Consider the following 25,214-nt stretch of genomic DNA (forward strand, 5'->3'; position numbering starts at 1 on the left):
ATTTTCTATGACGCAGTAAATTTTAGATACGCACCTTTGCAAGGGCTCTTGGGAAGCCATTCCTCAGATGCGTAGAGGAGAAAGGAGCACACCTGACAGGCTGTCATGACTGAGCCTCCATTATGCATTATGTTTACTGCAGTTCTCAACAGCAGAACCCAGTGCTGCCGTTTCTGCATTGATATTGTCAATAACACACCGCCAGCACATTCAATTATTAAACATGTTTGTACATGAAGAACTGGGAGGTTTTTTCTAATGCTGCTTAGAAAGTTTCAGACCACTCTGTGAGGTTAGAAAGGCTTTGTTCTACTTGGCGGTCATTATGGCATTGGCGAAATAAAGAATAAAAGAGTGTAGAGATTTCAGAAAAAAATGAATGACCATTATAGGCTGAAATGGTTCCTCCTTGGCCAGGCACACGAAGAAATAAAAGCTTGCAATGTCATTCAATAAGGGAAATGGGAGAAGCACAAATCACAGATAACGGTCTTCTTGCCATGTTTTTCGACACAGTGAAAAAAGCATTAATAGAGACAAGTTTGCCACAAGCCTGCTGTACAGCATCATTACTTGCGAAGAACAGACAGAAAGCTACTTCGGGAAATGAAAATGGGCAAACATTACGAAAACAAAAACAAAAAAAAATGTTGTCGTCAGTAAGGGAACAGCATCTAAAGAGGCATACTTCTACAGAACAAATTGCCAAATGACGACTCAATGACAATGGCCTGGATATTCCACTGTGGAAAGAGCAAAGAAAAAAGTTATGTTAACAAAACATGCAATGAGTCCTACTGACTCAGAGTTACTTTAGATTTTTTACTTTTTTATTTGAATGGGTGTCCCAACACAGTCACGGTCAAACAAATTTCAGAACTTGGCACAACATTGGATTCATTGAAAGTCACTGAATCACCTGCCTTCCACAGGGGATGATTCAATTCAATTTAATTAGTTTTTATTTGTATGGTGCTTTTTAACAGAGACAATGTCACAAAAATGCTTTAGGGGCACAGAAAATATGATAAATTTGGCAAGACTGAATCTGACAGAACCCACAATATCCTGTGAGTGAGATAAAAATAAATAAATAAATGAACGATAAATTCATTTTTCTGAACGGAAATTTCCTTAAACTTCCCTGGACAGCCACTGCCATTGAGGCCACAGTTGGAAATTAAAACATCCATAGGAGATACAGGTAGATCTTATTGTTGAAAATAACTTGGTTTCTCTGAGCTAGGCCCTGTTGTTGATCCTATGCGTCACCATAGAGACTGCAGACAGGTCATTCGTAAAATCAAAACTTCTAAAGAACAATTAGAGGAGTACACCAGGACAAAACAAAAAAAACAACAAAAAAAAAAAAAAAACCTTAGTGTTCTGGAGAGCTTTTAGAAATGAACATGCAGTCTAACTGAATTTATTGGAGATAACAAAGGTCTTGAATTGCGCATGGACAGAAAGTGGAAACATAAATTGCAGGTCAAGCGAGCACAATAAATATCTATTCATTAATATTTATTTGCTTTTAATGTTTTTCCTCTTCTAATGCTCTATTTGGTGAGGGTCCTTTATTTTAAATAAGTAGAGGAGCTTTTGCCTGTGAGGACAGTTTGGTGAAGTGATATTAAAGGTCCTAAATGAAACCCTACCCCAGGGCAGGTACTCAATCTCCCAGTCCTTATTCCTCCACTGCTCAGTGTGAATTAGTGTGCATTTATATGCGATCCTGGGAAAAATAACAAGAAACAGGTGCGTAATTCATTTTAAAATAACTTTTGGAAGGCATTTTATGCTTGCATCCTACAAATGGGACTTTTTCCCAGCGTGATTCAGGGATTCAGTCGTGAAATTTGTGGCAGCATACAGTAATTTCACATTATTTATCATTCATAGCATGTTTAGTTAACTGCACAAAGAAATAAAGTAGGATAATATTTGGCTATAGAAATCAAATTTTAATTAGTTCAATATCCGTGCACAATAGGAGGAATTCAAACCATTTAAATGGAAGAAAGGTTGGATACACACTGAGAAATGATTGCGACATTTTTTCTTTGTTTCACAAAATACCTGAGCAGGAAAAACTGAGAGAAAAAGCTTCTTCACCGGCGTCTTCTTCTGACACCGGTGAGAGTGCATGTGAAGATCATGTCAAGGTCAGCGGGAGATTGAAAGCCATGTGTCTGTAATCTCTCTACATTAGAGCTGCTGTACAAGAAATCTATTGTCCGGGCTTCTAGCCCTTTCAGTCAGTTAGATTTAGATCTCTTTGATGGGCGAAGCCGGGAATGTTTTTTAATGCACCAAAAGGACACGTCAAGTCTCTTCTACTCTGTATTCTGGATACCTGAAGGCACACGCATTCGGCATTTTACCGACTAGGGCAAAGTAGCGGAGGCAGAAACACTGGGGCTATTCAAGGCCCGGCTTGATACAGTGTTAGATACTATCTAGCTTTTAGGTAAACTAAACATTACGTACAGTTTAGTGGTAGGAATAGATGGTAAATGGTAAATGGACTGCATTTATATAGCGCTTTTATCCAAAGCGCTTTACAATTGATGCCTCGCATTCACCAGAGCAATTAGGGGTTAGGTGTCTTGCTCAGGGACACTTCGACATGCCCCGGGCGGGGGATCGAACCGGCAACCCTCCGACTGCCAGACAAGCGCTCTTACCTCCTGAGCTATGTCGCCTGCCCCTAGAATAGACGAGCAGCGTTGGGCTGAACGGCCTGTTCTCGTCTTACGTTATGTTAAAGACAACTGGTACTGTACATCTGAACCGGGCATGTGTACGTTCGCAATGTCAACCGAACCAAGAGGCATTCTTTATATGGGTCCAGTTACATTTTGCCCATTTCAGTAGATAATGGATCAGTATTCCGTTCTGTCCCTCTAACTGGCTGCGGGTTGAATTTAGAATTTAGATTCAGGCCACTGAACTGTGGAAGGATGCCTTTTCAGATGGATGTCCAAGTTTAGCATTTCTAAGTTAGAGATGGGGAATGTAGCTACCGATTACAAGTGCCATCAATGGTTTGTCAGCACATCTCTTCTGTCTGTGTCATTTCTTTTAGAAGCACTGTATGAATACATTTTTTTAATTGCAAGAAAATTACGTTTAGAGGAAAGTGTGTCATTTTTGACGCCTGATTGACTCCCACCATGATCCTGTGACAGATTTCTCTGAAATGGATGATCGTTTTTGTAGTGTCTAAAGCATGCCTCTGGTTAATTCCACAAAGATGCAGCAAGATGCATGTAACTGTATGCATGCTTTCCACCACAGAAACACAAGCTCTGGGGATAATCATTAAGAGCATTGTTATTGCCTAACAGATAAAATGTGAGATATCTTTTTGGCAGAGATTGTGGCATGCATTGGCTTGTGTATGTGCAACACATGTCAAGGACACTATGAAGGACAGCATCATACCAATTAAAGTCCACTCTTCTCATACCTACTCCTAGATAATCTGTATCATTTTTCCACAGTTTGTTGCAAAATCATAATTTAACAATGGTGAGCATAAGGTTTGATTGATTTGATTAGATGAGATCTTGGAAAGACAACCATTTGGCTGTGGTTCCCTTGAGGGAATGCTTTGCAAACAATGCTGTATTAAAAAAAGTCCTTAAAATGTCTAAACTGCAAATTTACAAAATGCTTTATTTGCAATAAAAATATATTCCTTTAAGTCTTGTGGTAATTATTATACAAGTCATGGTAAGAATTATAATATTTTATTCATTAGTATTTATTTATTAAGACATAAACCTCCCATAATGCCCATAATACCTCTGTTCCTTATATAGACTCTCAGGCCAGTAACATCCCATAATAATATTTCTTAGACTATTGCCTTCATTTTAATTCTGCTCGCTACAGCAGCTGCTAAGATTCAAAGTGGCATGGTGTTAAAAAAAAAATTATTGCTTATTGTGCTGTTTTGGAAAGAAAACTCTAACAGATGTTAGTTAATATGTTATGACCAGAAGGTGTGTACACTGTTTATGTTTTCACTGAATGCTGTCCCAAGAGCTTGACCTCACCAACTGCTTTTGTTTATCTAAGGACAGAGAGCAATAGCTCTGGGCTTCAGTCATTGCCTTCCAGGGACCGGCAATATGAAATCCTGCTTCCTGGTCTTCAGGAAAAAAAACAAAATTACGCAAAAAAAAAAGAAAAAGGGGGACGTGGGTCGGACTTCTAGTTCTTGCTGCTGTCACTGTTATGTGAAAAAAAAAACCCAGACAAGATTGATTTTAGTTTTGGAATATTGCAAGGAACATTTTTCGCCGGAATGCTGTGAGCCTTGTGAGAATGTTTTGCGTTAGCTGGGATAGCAGGTTAGCTGTTCTCCATTCAATCGATTCGCGGGTCTTACCAATGGCAAACAGCATAGCCTAGTGCGGCACAGTGGGTGGTTTTGATGGCTTAAAAACACCCTGTAAAACACACTACATAATGGAAGGAACACCTGTAAAGCAAAAAACCAACCCAGACCCCCCCCCCCCAGTTCACCTCACAATGCTCAGATTCACCCATCGTCTAGAAATCACTTTCCTTACAAGGGAATTCCCTCACTACAGGCCAGCTGTGGGAATCCCATGATGCACTGCTCTCAGTGCAAAAGGGACATGAATGAAATATGGAGAGAGCTGATCCAACAAAAAAAAAAAGAAAAAAAAAAGAGCATCCATTTATCGTAGGACCCTTCAGGCCCGTAAAAATATGTGAAAATCAAACTGCCATTGTAAATATAGCTTGCCAGAACATGCTGGTACTTTTGCTTTTGGCAAAATAGATGCCGAAGGAATTCTGGGACAGAAATGCGTAAATGTAAAAATAATCATCTTCTTCCTGAGTAACATTCAAAAATATTTCTGAAAGTTCAGAAAGTTTGGTGCTTTTTAAAATTCAATTAAAACTTTATCATCATTCGTTCTTGAACATATGATCTCTGTGGGACTGCTGCTATTAGGGAGAAGAAAATTTTGAACATAGAACATAGATATCTAAGTTATTAAAATGAGTAATTCTGTAAAATTTGGATCATGACAACATCAGTATTCATGCCTGCCTCATAAACTGGAAAAGTTGATGGAAATATTGCATACCTGTAAAGGTAAATGTATGAAGAAAACACCTGCACACTGCAGGACTCCCAAACAGGTATCACATTTACAATTACCTAAGCTTCTGATCGTCTTTCCAGCCTAAATCAGTCCCTCTGTGGAAGGATGGGAAACAGGAATGTTTGGTCTGTAATAAATGCGATACTGTCTTGCGAGTTATTGGAGTATGCCTGGGTCTTCCCTTTGATTACAAATCACAACAAAAGCAGACCCTAGCTTTGCAGTGCTGTATGGCAAACTACCACTCAGTCAGTCTCAATTAGACCCCTACCCCCCTTGATTCCAGCAATTTGATTGATTCCAATCTCATTATGCCCAGCATTAGTTAGCAGGACTAGTTGATGGTCAGTATGCACTCTAGCAAGACTCAAGCAGGAGAACAGGCCATTTTGGTTGATAGTACTCTCCCCCATAGGAGAGGTAGAAGTTAAAAGATAGTAATTATACTTTTATTAGAGGGTGCCCCAGTGGTCAAACCCTCCAGCTAATCATGACGCAATGTGCATTTTCAAGTTAACAGCTTTTGCTAAGTGTTTCACAGAATTAAACCCATTGAAACTGACGCCTCACTGTTTATAAGCATGACTAGCTGCCTCGCACGGAAGCATTACATCTGATTTACAGAAAGGAGGATAAAACATGGTTGGGTGGGGGGGGGGGGGATTCTGCTAGAGTTTCCTGATTGAGTTCCTGATGGGTTTAATGAGAGAGGATTGGGATTTTATTCAGTGAGAGAGGACTGGGATTTTATTCAGTGAGAGAGGACTGGGATTTTGAGGTAAGATGCAGTGGGAATAAAGAACAATAAGCTAGGCAGCACTATGTTCTCTTATCTGCAAAAGAAAGGAAGAAAAAACAAACAAACAAAAAACAAACTGCCAACTTTCACAATTTAATTTCAAAAAGGAAATACTTTCATAAAACTATACAATTTCCACTAATGCATAACGTTTTTTTGCAGTGGTAGATTTTTTTTATATTGGGATAGATTTTTAAAATAGCTACATATCAAAATATAAACATTGCATTTCTAAGTCCAAATTGAAGTATGCCTGGAGACTCGGAAGTTGAAATTATGTCTGTACTTTTGTAGAAAGGAAAACACTCCCCCTTCATTCTGTTTTCAAATAGACACGCTGAGGCAAGAAACAAAGACAAATCAAGGGGTTTTAGACATGAATGTGATCATAACAATGAGTCATTTTGAAGGTAAAGATGTGGAGGAGAAGTACATAAGCAACAACAAAGGCTTAAAAACATATCCGACTACTGCATCGGCACTTGCCCTCCATTTATATTTTAATATGAAACACTCTACCCATTTCTCTAGTTACAGCACTGCAGAACGGACAGAAGACCATTTAGCTGGTGAGGCTCATACACAAATCAGAGCATCAACATTCTCAATGCTGCTTTGGACGTCTTTATTTTCAAATGTCGTGGCGTCGTTTAAAAGGAACAGAATTCTGAACTGAACTGAGAGATGCCATGAATGTAAAAAAAAAAGTAAAAGCAAATTCAAAAGTCTATTTCAGCCTACACAGACAGCGATGTAGCTAAAGTTAAAATGACAGAAACAAAATCTAAACTCTTTGGTCTTTAAAACCAGAAGTCCAAATATTCTCTCGGAAAGGGTAATACCTATTTTAATTTCAACAAGGTATGATTTCCATGTCTTTTTCAGAGATGCTATAACAGAAGTCATTAGCCTTTAATAGGCTCTATCAAACCATTTCATGTTCCATTTACTTCAACTGTATAATTTGCCCACTTTAGGAGACGGAAAATGTGCTTGACATGAGAAAAAGGTTTCCATTTTTTTCTCGGAAATATGTCTTGTTATGCAACTCATCCACTGAATGGTTTCAATAAATATGCTGAAATGCAACTTAAACAAAATGAAATCACGCAAAATTGATCAAAATTGATTATGGTACACTTCATGCATTTGACTGAACAATCAATTTAATATTTTTGAAATATTAAGAGTAACATTCATAATGTATGTCAAGAAGAATTATCCCAAGTAAGATGATGGAAATGGCGTAAGCCAAGTCAGTGTATTTTCATGCAGTGGGTAAGTACAGTTTGTATTCTTAGGAAGCTAGTTCTGTTTGCTCACATTTTGTCAATCATTTCAATCATTATTTAAGACGATTCATATAATGAGGTAATTGCCTGATTTAATTATCCTACATTCATTACCAATAAATCAATGGCTGCTTTCTGTCTTGCTTGGATGTTTATCGTATGCAAAACATAACAATCAGGATCACAGGTAATACACAAAAGATTCTGTGTCCATTAACATATGTGGCAATACATACTGGTCGAGTGAGAACAAATTGGTGGCAAAGACTGAATTCATTTTAGGGACACAATGTATAGCTGTAGCGTCTCTTACTTTAGATCCTGAAATGGCTCCGCTCGAATGTGAGGCGTTTCGACAGAGTGCTCAAAGATGGCGCCTTCGGTACCTGAAAAAAAAAATGACAAATTTCAAAATCAAATGTGGGGTAGTGATCCCCAACCTTTTTTCGGAGTGCTCGGACCGGCGCCTATGCCCTGTGGCAGCCGAGGGCACGGAGTTGCCATTAGGTGGGGCCAGCAAGCTGGCAGAAGCTGGGCAGAAGGATTCGAAATACGCAAGAAATCAAAAAGCAGCCAGGAGCAGAAGCACTCAGGTAACATTTCACTGAGCCCCTCGACAGCCCTTTGGACAATTAGCAGCTGGTGCGACGACCTGGGCGTTGTGATGATACAGCAAAAAAAGCAGTCCTTACAGGATTTCTGCTTCCGACTCATTTTAAATAGCTCTCACTTGAGCTCGCAGTGTGTCTTTGATGGTTCTGCTCTGAGGGAGGAAGGCTGGGAGTTCACACAGACAGAGAAGGCCCTACTCCACAATTAATCATGCACAGCCAGTGCTGCTGCGCGTGTCCCTCACAGTTGAGGGTGTAATTATTTGTATTGTACCGATGCCTTTATAGGAACGCTGAACATTTAAAAATGAAAATGAGCTTCTAATCCGATTAATAGATTCTACCAACGGGGGAAAAAAAAAAAAAAAAAAAAAAAAAACACCTTGCAAAGGACAGACCAATCAGGCGCAATAATCAGACAACATTGCAGACTAAAGCAGAAGAAATTGAATTACTGTTGACAGTGGGAGCAAAATTGTTTTGAGTAGCGCTAATGTGTTTGCTTATCTCGCAGTGCACAGTCTCCGGCCTGGATTAGCTAAGCATTCGCCCTTAACTTTGGCATAAATACGCGAAGCGTTTATTATTATGAAGCATTTACATTTTGACAAAGTTTGATATGAGGTTAAAGACAAGCATTGAACTTGTTACTGAACTCTGGGGCCTCATTTATACAATGGTCTTGCGGTCATACTAGATTTTACCCGCTTACTTATGCCCAAAATCACAATAGAGTAGTTACTTATACCTTAAACCTCTACTGTGTGCGTTTCCTGGTGGTTGTGCAGAGGTACTGCAGGGTAGAGAGGGGTGCGTGAACCCTCATGGTGGGCACTGTGCCAGCATAGTAATGCCTTCTTCAATAAATTTCAAGTTTGTTTTCTTTTCGAATCCATGCTTTAGGTGCCCAAGTCTTAACTGTGTGTATTTAGAAGGCAATGAATGTTTGCAAAGCGTGTTCATACAGTATGTGTTCTAACTGAAGTTCAGGTGCAATGCATAAATTACAGGTGTGTAAGACACAGATTGCATTGTTTTCAACGAGCATACACAGCTTTACTCAATCTGAGATCATTCCATAAATCAGGCTTATGCACAACTAGAAAAATAATCTAAAGATCATGTCAAAGTCCACATACATTTTTTAAATAAACGAGGCCAAATGCTTCTGGTCTCTCAATACTTCCATGAACATGGAATGCAAAATCCCTATTGCCACTACTTCTGCAACATGCGAGACAAAGTTTCAAATGGTAAATAAAATAGCCCAGTCCCCATAACGTTGAGATATCTTCCCTCCTAACCTCCCAGATAGCATCCAGCCTTCCCTCCCGTGTTTTGAAAGACCCAGCGAACAGATTGGGACAAATCTATTTGGGCCCTGACGACCGGCCCCATCTCCGCCTCAATGCGTCTCACTTGATCAAACTGGCAGTTTGAGTAATTGGGGAAAACAGTGGAGCGAGAAAAACAAAGTACAATCACATTGTCACCCCTGACCCCTAACAGCTCAGTCGCCAGACTGATCTGAATACCAGACAATTTCAGCCCGTACAGTACTTGTAACCCATAGCAACGACACGCTGGAGAATCCCTGCACAGAGAGGGTGCAGTAGGGAGAATTGCAGAGAATGTTGTCATAAAACTGATATGTCAGATTGGTATTGTGTAAAATCAACAGGCTTTATGAGTTTACACAAGAGCACAGAATAATATGTTGAAGAACATATGTAAAATTATTTGCAGTCACAGGCATAATGGTGCTATCAAGGGTTTGGCAACTTGATTTAAACGGCTGTTTCCAGTTGCACGATCCCAAAGATAAATGTACGTAATGTCAGTGAGAAGGTGAAAAAGTCTGCACTCTGACATGACTGTGTGTATTAGTGCAAGGAACGCGCCAGAGAAGACAGTGCGTCAGCTATGCAAAGATCAATGGTGAGACAAGTATAACAAATGTTAAGGATTAGGTTTCTCAATTTTCTGAAAATTGAATTTAACATTATTGCTTTTCCTACTGAACCATTCAGCTACATAACAGTCATTCACAATCTAGGCCTTGCAAATCTATGCAGTCAAACAGACGTCTGACCTCAAATCGAGGTCACAGGATTAGACTCAGATAATCGTTACCTGTCAAATGCGATGAAGAATTTGAAGTTATCAGTATTTTTTTCACCTCAACATACGATATGAGAAATATGAAGATGGATATGTGAATTTATTGATTACGGAAATGGAACTCCTTCCCTGTGTTTTTCAGGGTCAATAGTTTGACGAGAGCATTTCAGTCTGAACAGAAATCACTGGATTCACAGTACGCATAGTTGCTGTGAATGTGAATCGATCAGATCTACAGTATTACACAGAGCTCCATCTGTAATGGTACTGAATGTACTAGTGAGGGACATCTATGCCCCCTTGGATCTCCCCCACGTCCCGTACATCCAGGTAGAAAAATCCATTCTGGGGTCTCTGGGGGGAATTCTGAGGGTCTCACCTGTCACTCTGAGTTTCTCTGTGCCGACGGTGACCTCCTCTTCGTCGGCCGAAAATAGCACCCTTTCTCCATCGCTGCTCCGCACCTCGAACCGCTGGCATTGTGCTTCCACCATCTCCGATCCTAAAAGATCAAAAAAAAAAGCATGGCCCTGTTCAGCGGTGAGCTGAAACGGCACACGCGGTCGGTGACACCACACCATCAGCGGGAAACAGTGAGGGCAAACACTGAGAGACAGGAACACGGCAGTGCTTGACATTTGTGCCGATTTCGCAATGTCTGCCATTGACTTTCGCAAGCAAATTCAAAAAGTTTGTTTGGCTGATAGTTGGTTTTTGCTCAGCATCTTATTTTCCCCACTGAAAAAAGGACTAAAATAATACAGATAAAATAACAAATAAAAAGACAATACATTAATGATGCATGCGGTTCTGCGTGTGTTATGAAAAATAAATTAACAAAATACATTTGTTATTGCAATTAGGACTGTTGCTGTGGTCCCCTGTAGCAGCTAAGCCACTGTGGCCAATTACAGCAAGCTGATTCCTACTTCATTGTACTGTTTGCCACAAAGATTCTTCCATAAAAAAGTGACTCAGAGATTATGCTATTTTCAGAGATTCCTTTCATTATCCTAAGTTAAGACGATCATGTCACAAATGTCTGCAATGGGTTGCTGATCAAAGCATCCAGGCACCAGAATCATCAATAAAGGAAAGTAACACCCACAAGATTCTAGTTGAAAACATCATACTGGTCCTGATTTCCTTTATCGGAAACATATTTATAGTGAAAAATCAAATGAATTAACCGAATTAAGACCGAATTTTTAAAACCAAAATATAATTTCATGACCTGAGAACACATGACCAGGAACCACAATATAAATATGAAATAGCTTTTCTTCCTGTGACAGATGTCATAATAGCTTCTTCAATATTCTCTTTGAAACAATCCTAACGTCTTGGCATAACCTCAGACGTTGACGCTGAGTAAAATGTTAAGAATTATTACCAAAGAAACAAATAGGAGGGGACGCACACAAGATTCTGAACGAGCAAGATACACACACTATTATTTAACACTTTACTTTTAACTAGACACGATAAAGCCGACACTCCCTGTAATGTATGTGTCATGACACCCGTCCCACACTGTCATAGATGGTTATAATGGGCATTAAGACATGGCAGTATAATGTAGGCTTTATTGCACATTACAGTGGTTCACTGAGCTGAAGACGCAAACATGAATTTTTGCGACGACTGTTAAAGGCAACATTAGATCAAAATTACCAACATAATAACAGTGCATAAATGCAATTGTCACCCAATAAGCCATGTGATTGAAGCTCTGTGAAGCTGGAAGCCCTGCTGCTTTTGGGGAAAATTGTACGCGCTAACAAAAAAGGAGAAGAAGAAGAAGAAAAAAAGCGAAAATCACTCCATCATTGCAAACCACATGAAAACGGGAGCACAGAATTCAAATTCAAACTGTCAACCGGTCCCAGGAAGAACCGTAAGCCTGGTGCTGCTAACTGCCACTGACAGGACAAATGGCAGCAGTACTGACGGCTGCCAGACTGACAAAAAACCACCCGCCATGAATAAACAACGAGCATTTAAAATGGCCTCCAAACGTTCCAAATGACTGCAGCTAGTTAAAGAGGAGTGGACTTTCCTCTGTACTCTGAGAACGATCCTGGGTTACAATTTGCTCTTGATTAAATTACCAACAGGGCCTTCTCTAGCTGAGCTGTGGGTGCAGAGTTTTAAGAAGTTTATTTAATGGTTTCCAATCTTTTATGTTCTTTTTTGTTGTTGTTGTAACAAGTAATTTACTGTCTAAAAAAATCAGGTTAGTAAATGAGGTAAAATTTGATAAAATAAATAAATGAGGTCTCTCTTAATATGCAGTTATTGTTCTCTTTGGCTACACGGCTACATGAATTAATTAAATTTAATAGTTAATGGAATAAAACCAAAAGTATCATAGCCACTTAAGATCCAGGGGCAATTAAATCCCGTTATAGATAAAAGGGTGAGAAAAAAAAGTGTTCCTAAGAAAACAATTCTCTTTAAATACAAAAGCTGTTTCAAACTCACAACACCCTCTGGGACCGTAATACTGTTTTTTTCTCTTTTTCTCTCTCTCACATTTCCATATCTGGCTCAAAAATAAGTTTAAAAGGTCCCCATTTATTCTACTTTAGGCTATTGTATATTATTTCAAAAGATCTACCGCATGTTTACAAGGTTTTCTAAAAGAAAACAATGAGCTGAGCAGTGCTTGCAGTCTCTTACCTTTTTCTGGTTGGATTTTTATCAGCGATCATGTTATTCTCACTATTGTGAAAGACTTTGTGTACCTGGCCGCCTAATTAGGTACAGAGTTATAAAGTGCATTGAGAGCTTACGTCCAAGCTCTTACTATTGTCGCTGATAATTGTAGCTGAAGAGAGTAAAAATGCCCCATCAAAGTAATAGCAGCATATTTTCCAAATCAAGCATGTATTTGTTGCAATCATGTGACTGTTCGCCTTGTCCGTGAATCTCAGCAGGTGTACCTGCAGCGATTGTTCAAGAATGCATACGAACAGGAAACTATATGTTGCTAGGAGTGTTTATGCAAATAGTAGATCAATGGTGATTGGCTGCTTTGACTGAAATCCAGAATCAACAACAGATCTCTAGCCAAATCTAACTTGCATGTTTTACTGGTGATATTTCTATTTTTAGAAATGTCACGATTTAGAGATTTCATATTCTGCAGCTTAACGGGGACACATTAGACAATGCAACCAAAACGACTAAGAATTTAATGAAATAAGCAGGGGCCCGTAATTGTGGTTCAAATAAGAGATCATTGGCTTGTGTGCGATGTAACCAGCTGGGGAAGTTTTGCTGAGTGCAGTGATGGGAAGGGATCCTGAATTTGTCAGTGTAGACTGTGGCTGTAAGTACTAGGAGGCGATATGTACTGCAGTTGGTCACAACATCACCCAGGGAAGGAGGGTTTCAGCTGGCAGAGTATTCCCCACTTTATCACGCAGTAGTGACCGTCCTGGTCAACAGGGTGCCTGCAATCTGTCCGCACCAGCTGTGCCTGCTTTGCAGTCGTCTGGCACTGTGTCTATGCAGTAAACCGTGCGGAAAGGAGGGAAAATGGAGACACCGGCTGGCTGAGCGACCCCCCTGTGGATGCCTTTGGTATTGCATGCCTTCTTGAATTAACCCTTTGAAGAGTAGGTTTTCTGGAATGTTTTATCTATTTTTTCCCCCCCTAAATTCTAAGTCAGTGTTCTAGAATGGAGAGTGACCTTGTTGTCTGTCAGAAGGAATGAATGCATGTTAGATCTTTGTTGAGAATATCTTACGTAGAACTCACTGAACCGAAAATATAACCATACATGATGGGTACATCAATTCATTTTGACTTGTCATCATCAACACTTTTTCTACAGTCTGAAGTATCAATTCCCTCTGCAGAAGTTAGATTTAGTTATTATAGATCTATCAATGCACAAAAAATGTTGTCCAATCCTGACATCAATGTCATTTTTTATGTGTATTTATGGAATCATAATTGTTTGAACATTTATATTATAATTTGTATATGTTATAACTGTTACTACTGAATTCTGAAAATATAGGCCTCGAAATGGTGGCTAATAAATAAGGAGCAATGAGCTCCAGGTGTTTTATAGAGATTTAAATAAATGAAAATAAATTATTCCGAAAATAAGGCCACCAGTGAATATGAGCAATAAAGCTAAATATTACAGAAATTGCATCCTACAGCACTGGTGCACTTCAGGTGAGATCCTACTGATTTATGACCACTGAAAGATTAATTGTTTATCTAAGTTTGATTACAGCCATTAATAAAATGAAAAGCATCAGGCCATTTTTAGAACCCACATTAATCAGACAAGAGGGAAAAAATATCTTGCTTGAACGATTCTGCCTAAGTTTATTTGCAGAACCATTTGAAGAGAGCTTATTTATTGTCTATAAATATTAAGAATTAATTTGCTTGAATGTGATTCAAAGAAGAAAATATCTGAGACAAAGAGAACGGCGGCTAGATATTTTTCCAAATAATGCATTCCAACTGCGCAGTGGATAAGTATGCGACCGTATCTTATCAATTTCCCTCCTTTAAAATGTTATCACTCTCAAACGAGAAACAAAATGGACCGAATGGTTTGGTGTGATTGTGATGCAAATGCAGTTCCCGAAAAAAAAAAAAAAAAATGAAGAATCTGCAGTGTGGAGCAATGGGGGGGGAAGGGTGGTGTGGGCGCGGATTGCCTTAAAAAGTCAGACAAGTGCTGCCGGCCTCGCCCGCCGTAGTCCTCCCCCCTCCCACAGCTGCCGATGCAGAATGCTGATGCTGATGACGGTGGCCGTGTTAAAAAATGAATGAGTCGAGCGTGTGCAGATGCAAGCTTACGGCGGTATAATTACACTCGGCCAGTAACACCCTCGGCAGCCGGGGGGCCGTTGCCGTGCGCATAATTTCACTCTGTATTGGGTGCGCTGAATAATTTAATTAGGAAAGTCTGATATTTAAAAAAAAAATTGTATCAACAAGGAATATATGTGCCTCTGATTATAATATTACTACATGGACTATTTAACTATCATTCAGCAGTTGACCATTATTGTTCATTATTATATATTTTCTATTAAACTATATATCTGTATTTATTCATTTGTTTATTTGTTTTCAGTTATTTATCTGACCCTATCACATCATTGCTAGATAAAGTTATGCTTACACCAGTTTTTTGGATTCAGCGGACTGGTGCATCAGCTTTGTCTGACTTGGCCATCACATCATCTAATAACACACATTGATCATCTAATAACAGTCAATACTCATCTAATCTAACTCATGAAGGAGTATTGTACCTTATCGGACCGGTGTTTTGAAGTTGTTCCAACGACCTTCTGTATGCACTTACTGTACATCACTTTGGATAAAAACGTCTGCCAAATAAACGTAGTGTAATGTAATCTAATAATGATGAGGAAAGACAGCTGTTTGAGAACATGCAAGATTCAATATCTAGTATAGAAGAGCTACACTATGAATAACACTCTCTTGACTTTATCCGTATTGGTAGATGGGAGCTACACTATTTTCAGTAACTACAGTAACTCCCTACCTGTGTAAGTCAAAATTCTGTTTTACGTAAGTTGTTAATTCTGGTGAGCCTTTTCCTTACTGTCACTATAATTTGAAATTAAACAATTAACATACAGTAGATACACTGTAGCACTATTCCTGAAATGTCCTTCAGTAAATATCCAGCTGAATACATGGATTGTATGTAAAGAATGTACGGTGTGTAAGTCACTCTGGAAAAATCCTTAGGATGTAGAATGTAATATTGATAATGTTTCTCTGTTTTCAAAATCGCTGCCACACAGAGCAGAGTGCTGTAAAAAGAATGAACTCTACTGAATGAACAGCTTGTGCTGAGGGAGAGAGAGTGGGGGGGGGGGGGGGGGGGGGGGGGGGGAAGCTGACCTCTTTCATATCTGCGAGAGATCCAAGGTCAAGTATTTCTGTCAAAATTCAGCAAAAAAAAAACACAAACAACTCCGAGGGAATGCGGCACAGGTCAGGTATACTTGAACATGGCCAGTGGACTATCATTTGGCATCTAATTCAGGAGATGCAAGAACTTTGGCAGGAGTGAATAAGAATTTTTTCTTCACTTTCAATTTAGGCCTTGCCCAAAACTAAAATAACTGGCGGCCCTGGAAGGTTTTCAAGGAAACGGGTCAAAAAGCCTGCATCTACTCCGCGTTGTCACGGTAACAATGTCTGCCGTTACATACAGAAAATATATAAAAAGAGCGAGTAAAAGCCTGCCCAGCTTTCTTCTGAGATCAACGTGTTCACCGCCATGAAAGATCTTTCAGTCTTATGCCAACCCATGACTAGATTACTGCTTATACAGTTCATCACCTTATTGAAGTTTGTGTACTATAATAGAACAAGTTCACTTTTCATTTTTATGTTCCCAATTCAAATAGCTGCCGACAGACTCTTTTTCAAATTAATGAGATGTTGGCTAGGAGGAAGCACCAACAATAAAATTGTCTTCCACACTTAGGAATTGGTTACAGGACCAGTGCCCGTAGATAATTTCATATCACTTAGTAACCCACTCAAAGGCATTATCTGCTGTGGATGTCAAACATCAGTGCCAATAAATATGATTCCGAATCCTAATAATTTTTCTAATCCATGTCATATTTTTTTAGGAGAAAAGTTTACAAAGGAAAAAGCATCTTAACTCTTGTTTAAAAGGGTGTTGTAAAATACACTCGTTTGTTGTTTAATAATTAACGTAAACGGACACAGGACTGCTTATTACGTCCCAGACAGATCACCACTGGGTTGGAATGCAGGCGAATGCAGCCATTACAGTGTCCCGCTTCAATTGAATGCTGTGTCATACTTTCTGTTAAGTATTTAGGGACAAAAAAAAAAGACTTTTTTTTTTGTTCTTGTAAGAGGAGCGTAATTATGAAGCTTAATTAAATTGGATGTAAATGAGATGGCAGATAAAGGTTCAGCATTGTGTGACAGACCTCCCTGGTGACTACGCGGCAGGAATCGAGGCCGTCCAGAAGGCGCCCAGGGGCAGGCCTTATGGCGGGGATCAGGGATCGGGGCAGTACCCAGGGGTACATGGAGGGCAGGATCGGGGTAGCACCCAGGGGCACACACAGGGCAGGATTGGGGCAGCACCCAGGGGCAGGTGCAGGGCAGGGATCGAGGCTCACCTCAGCCTCTTTGTTTTCAAACCTGAAAACCTCCTAAGTTGGCTGGCCGTGGCAGCTGAGTACTGGGAAGTGCCTCAGTGCCCTGGAAGTCCCTCATCAGGGACTTAAATAAACATCTGTAGTTGGCACACGTGTGAGCGCACGGACACAGACACACGTGCGCACGCACACACACAGACACACACACACGCATGCACACACACATACGCACGCACAGATGCACACAGACACACGAGCACACACACAATAGCAACGGAAGTGTGTACCAACTGCTGCAGTCCATACTGTACACTGGAAATAATCACTTTTAATTAAGGTCAGGGTTCTCACTTTATCTGAAGCACACATATGTTTGAAATAATACATTTGAGTGTCCTCTGTGTCCCCCCCCCCCCCCCCCCCCAAAAAAAAGACTGCATGACTACATTATTGTCGGTGCATCCCATGGTGTACTCACCCACAGTAAGCTGTCCTGTTAGCTGCCCAAGGTCATTTCTGGCGTTCAAGGTCACATTCCTATCAGACTGCAAGATTAGTGGACTGTCCTAGGGAAGCAAGAGGAGTGGGAAAAGGAAGAGGGAGGGGCAGGAATGAGAGAGAGAGAGAGAGAGAGAGAGACAGACAGACAGACAGACAGACAGAGAAAGCAAGAGAGAGAGAGAGACAGACAGGCAGAGAGAGAGAGAGGGAGAGAGGCAGAGAGGGAGAGAGAGAATGAAGGAGGAAGACAGGGAGATAAGAAAATTCATTAAATACGATATCACGCCTGCTTTTGAAACATTTTTTCCCGTGCGTTGCATCAGTTGCTGTTGTAGCCATGGCTGCGGGCCCGGCAGGCTTGCCCTCCGTGCCGAGGGTGAGGGAGATGTGTAAACGCTCCTTCTGCTGAAATCAACAGTCACTCTGTAACAGGCGTAGAATTGGGATGCAGTGCACCATGGGAATGGTGTAAACATTTATTTATATAAAATTTGATCCATCTTCCCTTATAAAAAGGACTTTTCATAGAGTTCATGGTGCACAATTGGCAGCTGGAAGCTACACGACTAAGAAAAGCAAAAACATATTGATGTATTTTTATTTTTTTGTGGATTTGGAATTGTTGCAACCAATCTGACAGGTGGCTTAATCACTGAAATAACGGCACAACTATTACACAAACATACTGTAAGGCTGCATTTTGATTTAGTGATCTTGTTATTAGTACCATTAAAGACCTTACAGACCTTACAGTCCTTACAGTGTGTGTGTGTGTGTGTGTGTGTAGTTATGTTAGTTCTTTCACAATAAGAAAACCTTCAATTCCCTTTCAACAATTTCAGTACACTCTCACTTTACAAATGCCTATTAACTGGAAAAATCATTACATACCAACATAGATGTGGAGCATTTTTCTTCACATATAGTAATTTCCCAAGGCTATTTGCTGCCATTTGCTGCCATTGTCCTACTGTACAGTAGTTACAGGAAAGATCTATGCAGTCTGTGTCGTGTGTGAACGCATTCTTTACAATAACACAAACTTCCGTGATACAGAGGCTGAGACTCAAGCTAGCGAAATCACCGTAATAAAAACGATTTGGCTGTATGTCATTTTCAAAAAAAAATAGAAAGACACAATAAAAATGCGCCCAAATATCACCCATGAAACAAAATAATCCGAATGCATCACCAGTTATTCCCATTCATTTATTTATTTCATTAGTTTTGTTTTGTTTGCGTATTGATTTTATCCCCCACCTCCGGAAACCCATTCATTGCGTTTATTTGTAATGAAAAAGATAATGCGAGCGCAGCCAGTACTTTATTTGCCTTGGATTTGCCCATTCAAACGCAGCTGCATTTTGGTGAATTAAAAAGGAAAAGAAGAGCTCACGCCATCAAGGAGACTCTCAACGAAAGCAGCCCATTCATTCAACAGCTGGGCACCTGCTGTCCATTATCCTCCTTACACCGCTTTTTCATGTTTATTAAACCAAGTAAAACCTTTCTGAAGGGAAAAAATAAATCACACCTGCTTTGCGCTATTTTAAGGCCCGCTGGTTTCTCGGGCGACATTTAAAATACGCACCGCAAACAATTCTGAATGCCAGACATCTTTTGATTAATCCAGACATCTTTGTTTAGTTTTTGTCCGTTAATGGCATTGTCTCGTTTCGATTTTATTCGCAAACACATTTAACTCGGAGGTGCGAGTCTGCATCTGAAAGCCTTTCAGTGGAACTCAAAACAACTTGAAATTAGCAGACTGGGACATTTGATTGTGTGAATTCCAATAAATGGTGTCAAATGTTAGTATATTGGCGTCATTATAATGAACAATAAGAATAAGAATAAATACCAGCAGTAATATTGTCAGTCATGAACAAGGGTCAAAGAGTCAACTGGGAGTGGCTTTCAAAATCAATTACACTTCGATGCAATTCTCAGCATCTTTAAAAATATAGATGTGATGATTCAGTGCAAGATAAACAAAGATAAAATAACTGTTATTATCATTATTATCAATTATATAATCACACAGTATTTAACATCAGTAATACTAATTTATTTAAACTGAACAACCACATCATCAGTTGTCTCCAAAAGCAAAGAGTGTCTGCACATTCACATATGAATGCACACAAAACCATATTTGGAGAACACCAATGAGAAAGCTAATGTTAAGTTCTCTTAAGACACTTCAAATTGTATCGATAAAAAGGTATAATCCAGGTTGGTTGAAATGGACAATAAAGGCAGCATTTCAAATGCTAAACTTACCGACTAGTCATTTCGCAAGATCATTTATTTCACTCAGCTATGTAAAAGTATTTCCCTTATTCTCTCTTTCCACATTTTCCATCTAAAAATATCTCTCTTCTTTCCTGCCAAGTCTGATGAATTTTCATCCATCATTTTTTTTAAACAATTCAAATGCAATAATGAAGCAATACACAGCTATAAATATTTCCTGCTATCTATTGTACGGGCATTTATATTTCTTTACATATTTAATACTTGTCCTGTTTACGTACATAAATAAGTTTTTACAATAGTCTATTATTGCAGGTGATTTACTATGAGCTTAACAAAACAAGTTTAATAAAATAATAAATTTGTGCAAAAAGAGGGGTTTAGCCAAATGTAAGGTGCAAACATGTTTTCTTAAAATCATCCATTCGCCTATTTTAGCCACACAGTGAAAGAATGACCAGTAACACTTTACATGAACTATACACCACAAAGCCAGCACCACAACACTGTATGTGTGGTATGGCATGGTCATGGAAACATAGCTGAGCTCATGATCGAGGTCATTACGCTGAGATAGCGTATATTGCGCTCGCTTTGTAGCGGTTACATTTAAAACTGCTTTGTGAAATCTCCTGGATACATTTTGACAAGAATTCTTGTCATTATTGATGGTTTTATTATTTTAATTTTTTGTTATCTTTTTACTGTTGTCTTCAGTGTTACTGTAGCTGTTTTGTGGATCTCTTTATCTTTACTATGTGAAGCGCTTCGTCTTGCAATCTTGCACGAAAGGCGCTATATAAACGAACTGTGATTTGATTAGATTTTTGATTGACAGTGATATGACGCCCAGGTATATGGGCAATAGACCTTTGGTATATGGGCAAATAGATGCTTTCAGTAACCAATACCAGGGACACAGTTGGTGATGTCATGGAGCCTTGATGCTCTCCTCTTTGGGCACAGAGGGGACCCAGCCTGGTGGGGGGCCCAACACTGTGGGTCCCCCCCTCCCCTCCCCTCCTGCTGCTGCTGACGTAACCTGTGGGGACCCCCTTGTCCCCGTACGCCCACCACCCGCAAGCCTGTCAGCACCAGCACACGGCTAATTAGCCAGGGCAACAGTCCCAATCACGCTCACTTAGACCCGCTATCCGACAGCTTGTCCTGAGCTGCGATTCGCTGTCACAGCTGGTAACGACAAGTCGCCACGTCATGATTAAGGCGGAGTTACGCGGGCCGTGTGGCACGGAGATCGAGCGACGTGTTACTAAGCGGTAATGTCCTCCCCTAGCAAGCGCCCGTTTGCTAATCGCCGCGGTTTCAGCGAGCCTACGGAATGCTGCGGAAGAGAACGCTATCTTCCAAGGGACGAATTAAAAAGCGATTATCTTTAATAGGCTCACTTAAATCTGAAAGCAGATTCCACGCGAGTCCACAGCGATTGTTTCCCTTTTTAGTAAATGAAACTGTAAGTTAACAAGATTCGGGTGGTTAATGAAATACGCGGCGCGAGCTAAATTCATCAAAGCGTGAGCCTAGGCATCGTGCAGAAAGGAAAAGCTGATTCCCAGGTGGGGTTCTGCCCTTAAGTGCCGAAGATCAGGAGAAGTGGAGAAGCACTTCAATAAGCCACGGATTGAGGCTTGTGGTCTACTGTATTCTGTGGAACTCTCTGCAATTAATTTTTATTTAAATTAATTTTATTTAAAGTTAATACATATAAGTGTCAAAATATTTCACTTGGTTCTTGGTTAACTTAGCCAATACATACTGAAATTAACTGCTTGGGTATGCTTCTTTTATATTATTATTAATTGCTCATGTTAATTACGGAATTTTTATACTAATTTTATTACTATTTTGTGCTGTGAAGTGCATTCACCAGGCAGACCTGACAAAGACAGATGAAGGCATGGAGTAAGTGGGCTGTTAGGTTTCCTCCAGTACCAGGATCCCTGTCGATGACGTCACTGCGTCTCGCACATTCATGTGTGAAATACACTTCGCATGCCTTTAATATGTGTTCCACACGTTTGGCTTCGCTAAGAGGATTCAGACGTCCGGTGCAGTACAGAGATTTCAGAAAGGCTTAAGAGAACTTTGGGGGCGGGGTGCGGGGTTGGGGGGTTGGGGGGTTGGGGGAGATGGGGGGGTTTCATTCGAACGTGACCGTGGCTGAGGGCCAAACGTTTTCCAACCGTCACTCACGGCCGCGGCTGGTCTCCTCCCCCAGCCAAGATCTGAAGTGCGGGAAAACAATGGCAGACCGAAAACGGCTGGCCAGTGTGCTTCTGCATAATCCGCCACGACCGACTGCACTGCGCCTCACCTGTATTTCGTTGCCAATTCAAATCCACAGCGCGCTGCCTCAGGTCTGAAATTTCTGAATTCATACCCCCAATTTTATAAATTGTACCCTCACATTACTCATTCAAATGAGCATTTCAGTTTGTAATTATAGGGTGCAAGTGATTAAATGCAGGTTTCCGATTTCTATTGAGAGTTAAGAATAGTAATTTGTGGATAAAAATCAGAGACATAATTATTGGAAATTCTGGAATTAAAGCAGGAATTCTGTGAAACAGTTTTACACAGTTAATTTATTTAATCTTTTTTTTTAACCAGGTGAGTTGAATTATCACATTCTCTTTTACAACAACGAATCAAGGAATACAAATATATACTGTAAAAACATTTAAAGGACACAAAACACACACACACAGGTAGTAAGGTTATAAGTATATTAGTGACAACTGTAACATGACTAGGTGAAAAAAATATTCTCTAATCTGGAGAAGACAGGGAGGTCTACTAAGCACTCAACTTTTTAAGTTATTTTCAGTTTTATTTTTTTCCAGTTCACAGATTTTGGAAAGAACCAATATCTTTACAAGGTAGACTGTTACGTTAGCTGTATAACACAAGCATAAAGAAAGTCCTCTGCTCCACATGCAAGAGCTTTAGGACAGACGTCCCTTCTAATGAATCTGAGCAGAGGTGGAGAACGGGGGGCAGAGTTTGAGAATGAGGAGCAGAGTTGGACCCCGAGGTTGGTTTGGAGAATCCCCCCCCCCCCCCCCGATCCCCCACCTCCCTCTTGTTATGACTGACAGTCCCTGCTCTGTTAAATACCGCTGTCTGCACGGTAGAGAGGGTATGAAAATCAGCAGCTCTGAACAGAAGGAGGGCTGAACGTGAGCCCCCCCCCTGGGAAGCACGGCCCCTTCTCCCCAGGCTAAATATAATGTTTCAAGCATGATCCCCCCCCCCCCCCCCCCCCCCCAGCGCCGGGGAAATATTCATGATGTCTCACAGTCAAACAGCTGGCAGAGACAGCTGACGTACTGGTGTGAGACGACATGCTAAATACGCCCCCCCCCCCCCCCCCTTCCACCCCCCCTCGCCCCCCCCCCCCCCCCCCCCACTCTGACATCACTGTCAGCTCTGAACTCTCTGATTTAAAAAAATTTAGAACTGGATTACGTCATTTCAGAGCACTGGTGTACTTACTGTGCGAGACTTCTAATGAGCATAGATTTGCACAAAAGCTGCTTTTTTTTTAACTATAAATGCTCCAAAATATTTTTGCTATTCATCACAAAATGGTGCTTATGTTATTGCACCGACATAAATGACATTTGATTCGAAATTAATACATTTTTACAGTCACAAGCTTTATTGATCATTGGAGTATATCTCGCTTTAAATCCCTCTGCATCTTTGCTTTATGTCTATCACAGCATTCACATAGATTATGGCATTAACAGGCAAGCCAGGCCCACATAACCAAGTTGCCTTAGTGTGCAAGAAAACTGCACGGATTAAACAGAATCCATGTACTGGGGCTCCAGTGTGCTATCTGTTACATCTGTGCCATTCACCACAACCTAGAGAGCAGCCACCTGTCAGAAATACTGCACACTTCCCCCCACAAAGTCAGCAGTATCTCAATTCACCTGATCCCCTGCTGTACCTTTAGTGCTCGCGGAGTTGCAATCCCTTTGCCAGCAGCAGAACCGAATCTGCAACCCAGTGCAAATCTGCAGAAGGTAATCATAAGAGGACCTGGTCAGGGGCTTCGGGTTTCGAGGCCATGAATATGAGCTGTCCCTTTATACAGCCACGCGAGAGGAAAGCTACCGCACACAGTGCACATGCTGTAAATAATATCGATTCATAGATAAGAAATGTGTGGAAATACAGTGGAGCGACGTACGGTAACCGTCCTACGTATTTCAGACGGTCCTCGAAACCACAGAGCGCTTGGCTGTGGTCCACTTTAAAGGAAATGTGGACACACAATTTTGACATTTCTAAATTGCTTACGGTGCAGTCCGTGTCGCAGCAATTCTGGAAAGTCCTCATATTAGGAAAACATATTCCGCTTCAATAATTTACATTTTACCTTCTGTAGCAGACACTCTTTATCTAGAGCGACTTGAACATTTCACATTCTTTTTAATGTAAAATTTACTTATACAGTAGGATGTTAAACGAAGCAATTCGAGTTAAGTACTTTGCCCAAGGGCACAATGGAAACGCACCACCTGGGAATCAAACCTAAAAGCATCAGTATCGCAAGCCAAGTTCCCGAACACCGACACTACGCCGCCACCAAGCGCAGCACTGAGAAGACAACTCTAACTTCACCTCTTCGGATACATCAGGAAATACCTGATATGACCTCAACATTGGAAATGCCCAGTCAGCACAAAGCTAAGTGGATGGACTATTAGCCAGTGCAATATTTTGAATCAATTTCCAGAGAAAAATAGAAATCTTTTCTAGTATAATCTTACATACTAATCTTACATAGTCATATACTAAAAAAATACACACCAAACAGTTGGCAATATGCTTAGCAGACAGTACATATTTTGAGGACACAGTAGTTTGGGGGCTGTTGTGGACATGACCCTGGCAATAATGTTTGCGTTTGTCCCAGAGCTTGCTGGTGTTTCTTGTCATAAGCGTCGCTCCTATTTGCTCGGCCGTTAGAACCGCAGAAAGCCTCGTTTCCAGAGTCCACTCAGCCGTACTGAGAGACAGCCTCGCCTTCATGACCAGACCACATTTTCTGCTTCATCTCTCATGGCGCTGTTCTGAAAACCCATCTGACACGAGACATTTCTTCAGCGCTATCCTTCCTTTCCTACTTTCTTTTGCTACCCTTTTCAGACGAGGAAACAGAAATGCTTCTTTTTTTGAATACTGGGCTGAATGATGAACACAGAGCATACTACATCTGGGTAATAACTGCTAAACTATCATATCTTTGACACTGTCTTTTCTGTATATAAAAAAAGTATACAGACTT

At 40.5% G+C, this 25,214-nt stretch overlaps 1 protein-coding gene across 2 annotated transcripts in view; it reads right to left on the reverse strand.

Annotated features, from left to right (window-relative positions):
* LOC118231242 (zeta-sarcoglycan-like) overlaps positions 1 to 25,214 on the reverse strand; it is a 232,551-nt gene that overhangs the window by 12,293 nt on the left and 195,044 nt on the right. For both annotated transcript variants that reach the window (XM_035424887.1, XM_035424886.1), the window contains 3 exons: positions 17,616 to 17,703; positions 10,353 to 10,475; positions 7,555 to 7,627 (listed from right to left, as the gene is read on the reverse strand). In XM_035424887.1, the coding sequence (XP_035280778.1) occupies positions 7,555 to 7,627; positions 10,353 to 10,475; positions 17,616 to 17,703 (284 nt within the window). The remainder of the gene's footprint in view (positions 1 to 7,554; positions 7,628 to 10,352; positions 10,476 to 17,615; positions 17,704 to 25,214) is intronic.

The sequence above is a fragment of the Anguilla anguilla genome, chromosome 7 (genome assembly GCF_013347855.1).
Source record: "Anguilla anguilla isolate fAngAng1 chromosome 7, fAngAng1.pri, whole genome shotgun sequence".
NCBI lineage: Eukaryota > Metazoa > Chordata > Actinopteri > Anguilliformes > Anguillidae > Anguilla > Anguilla anguilla.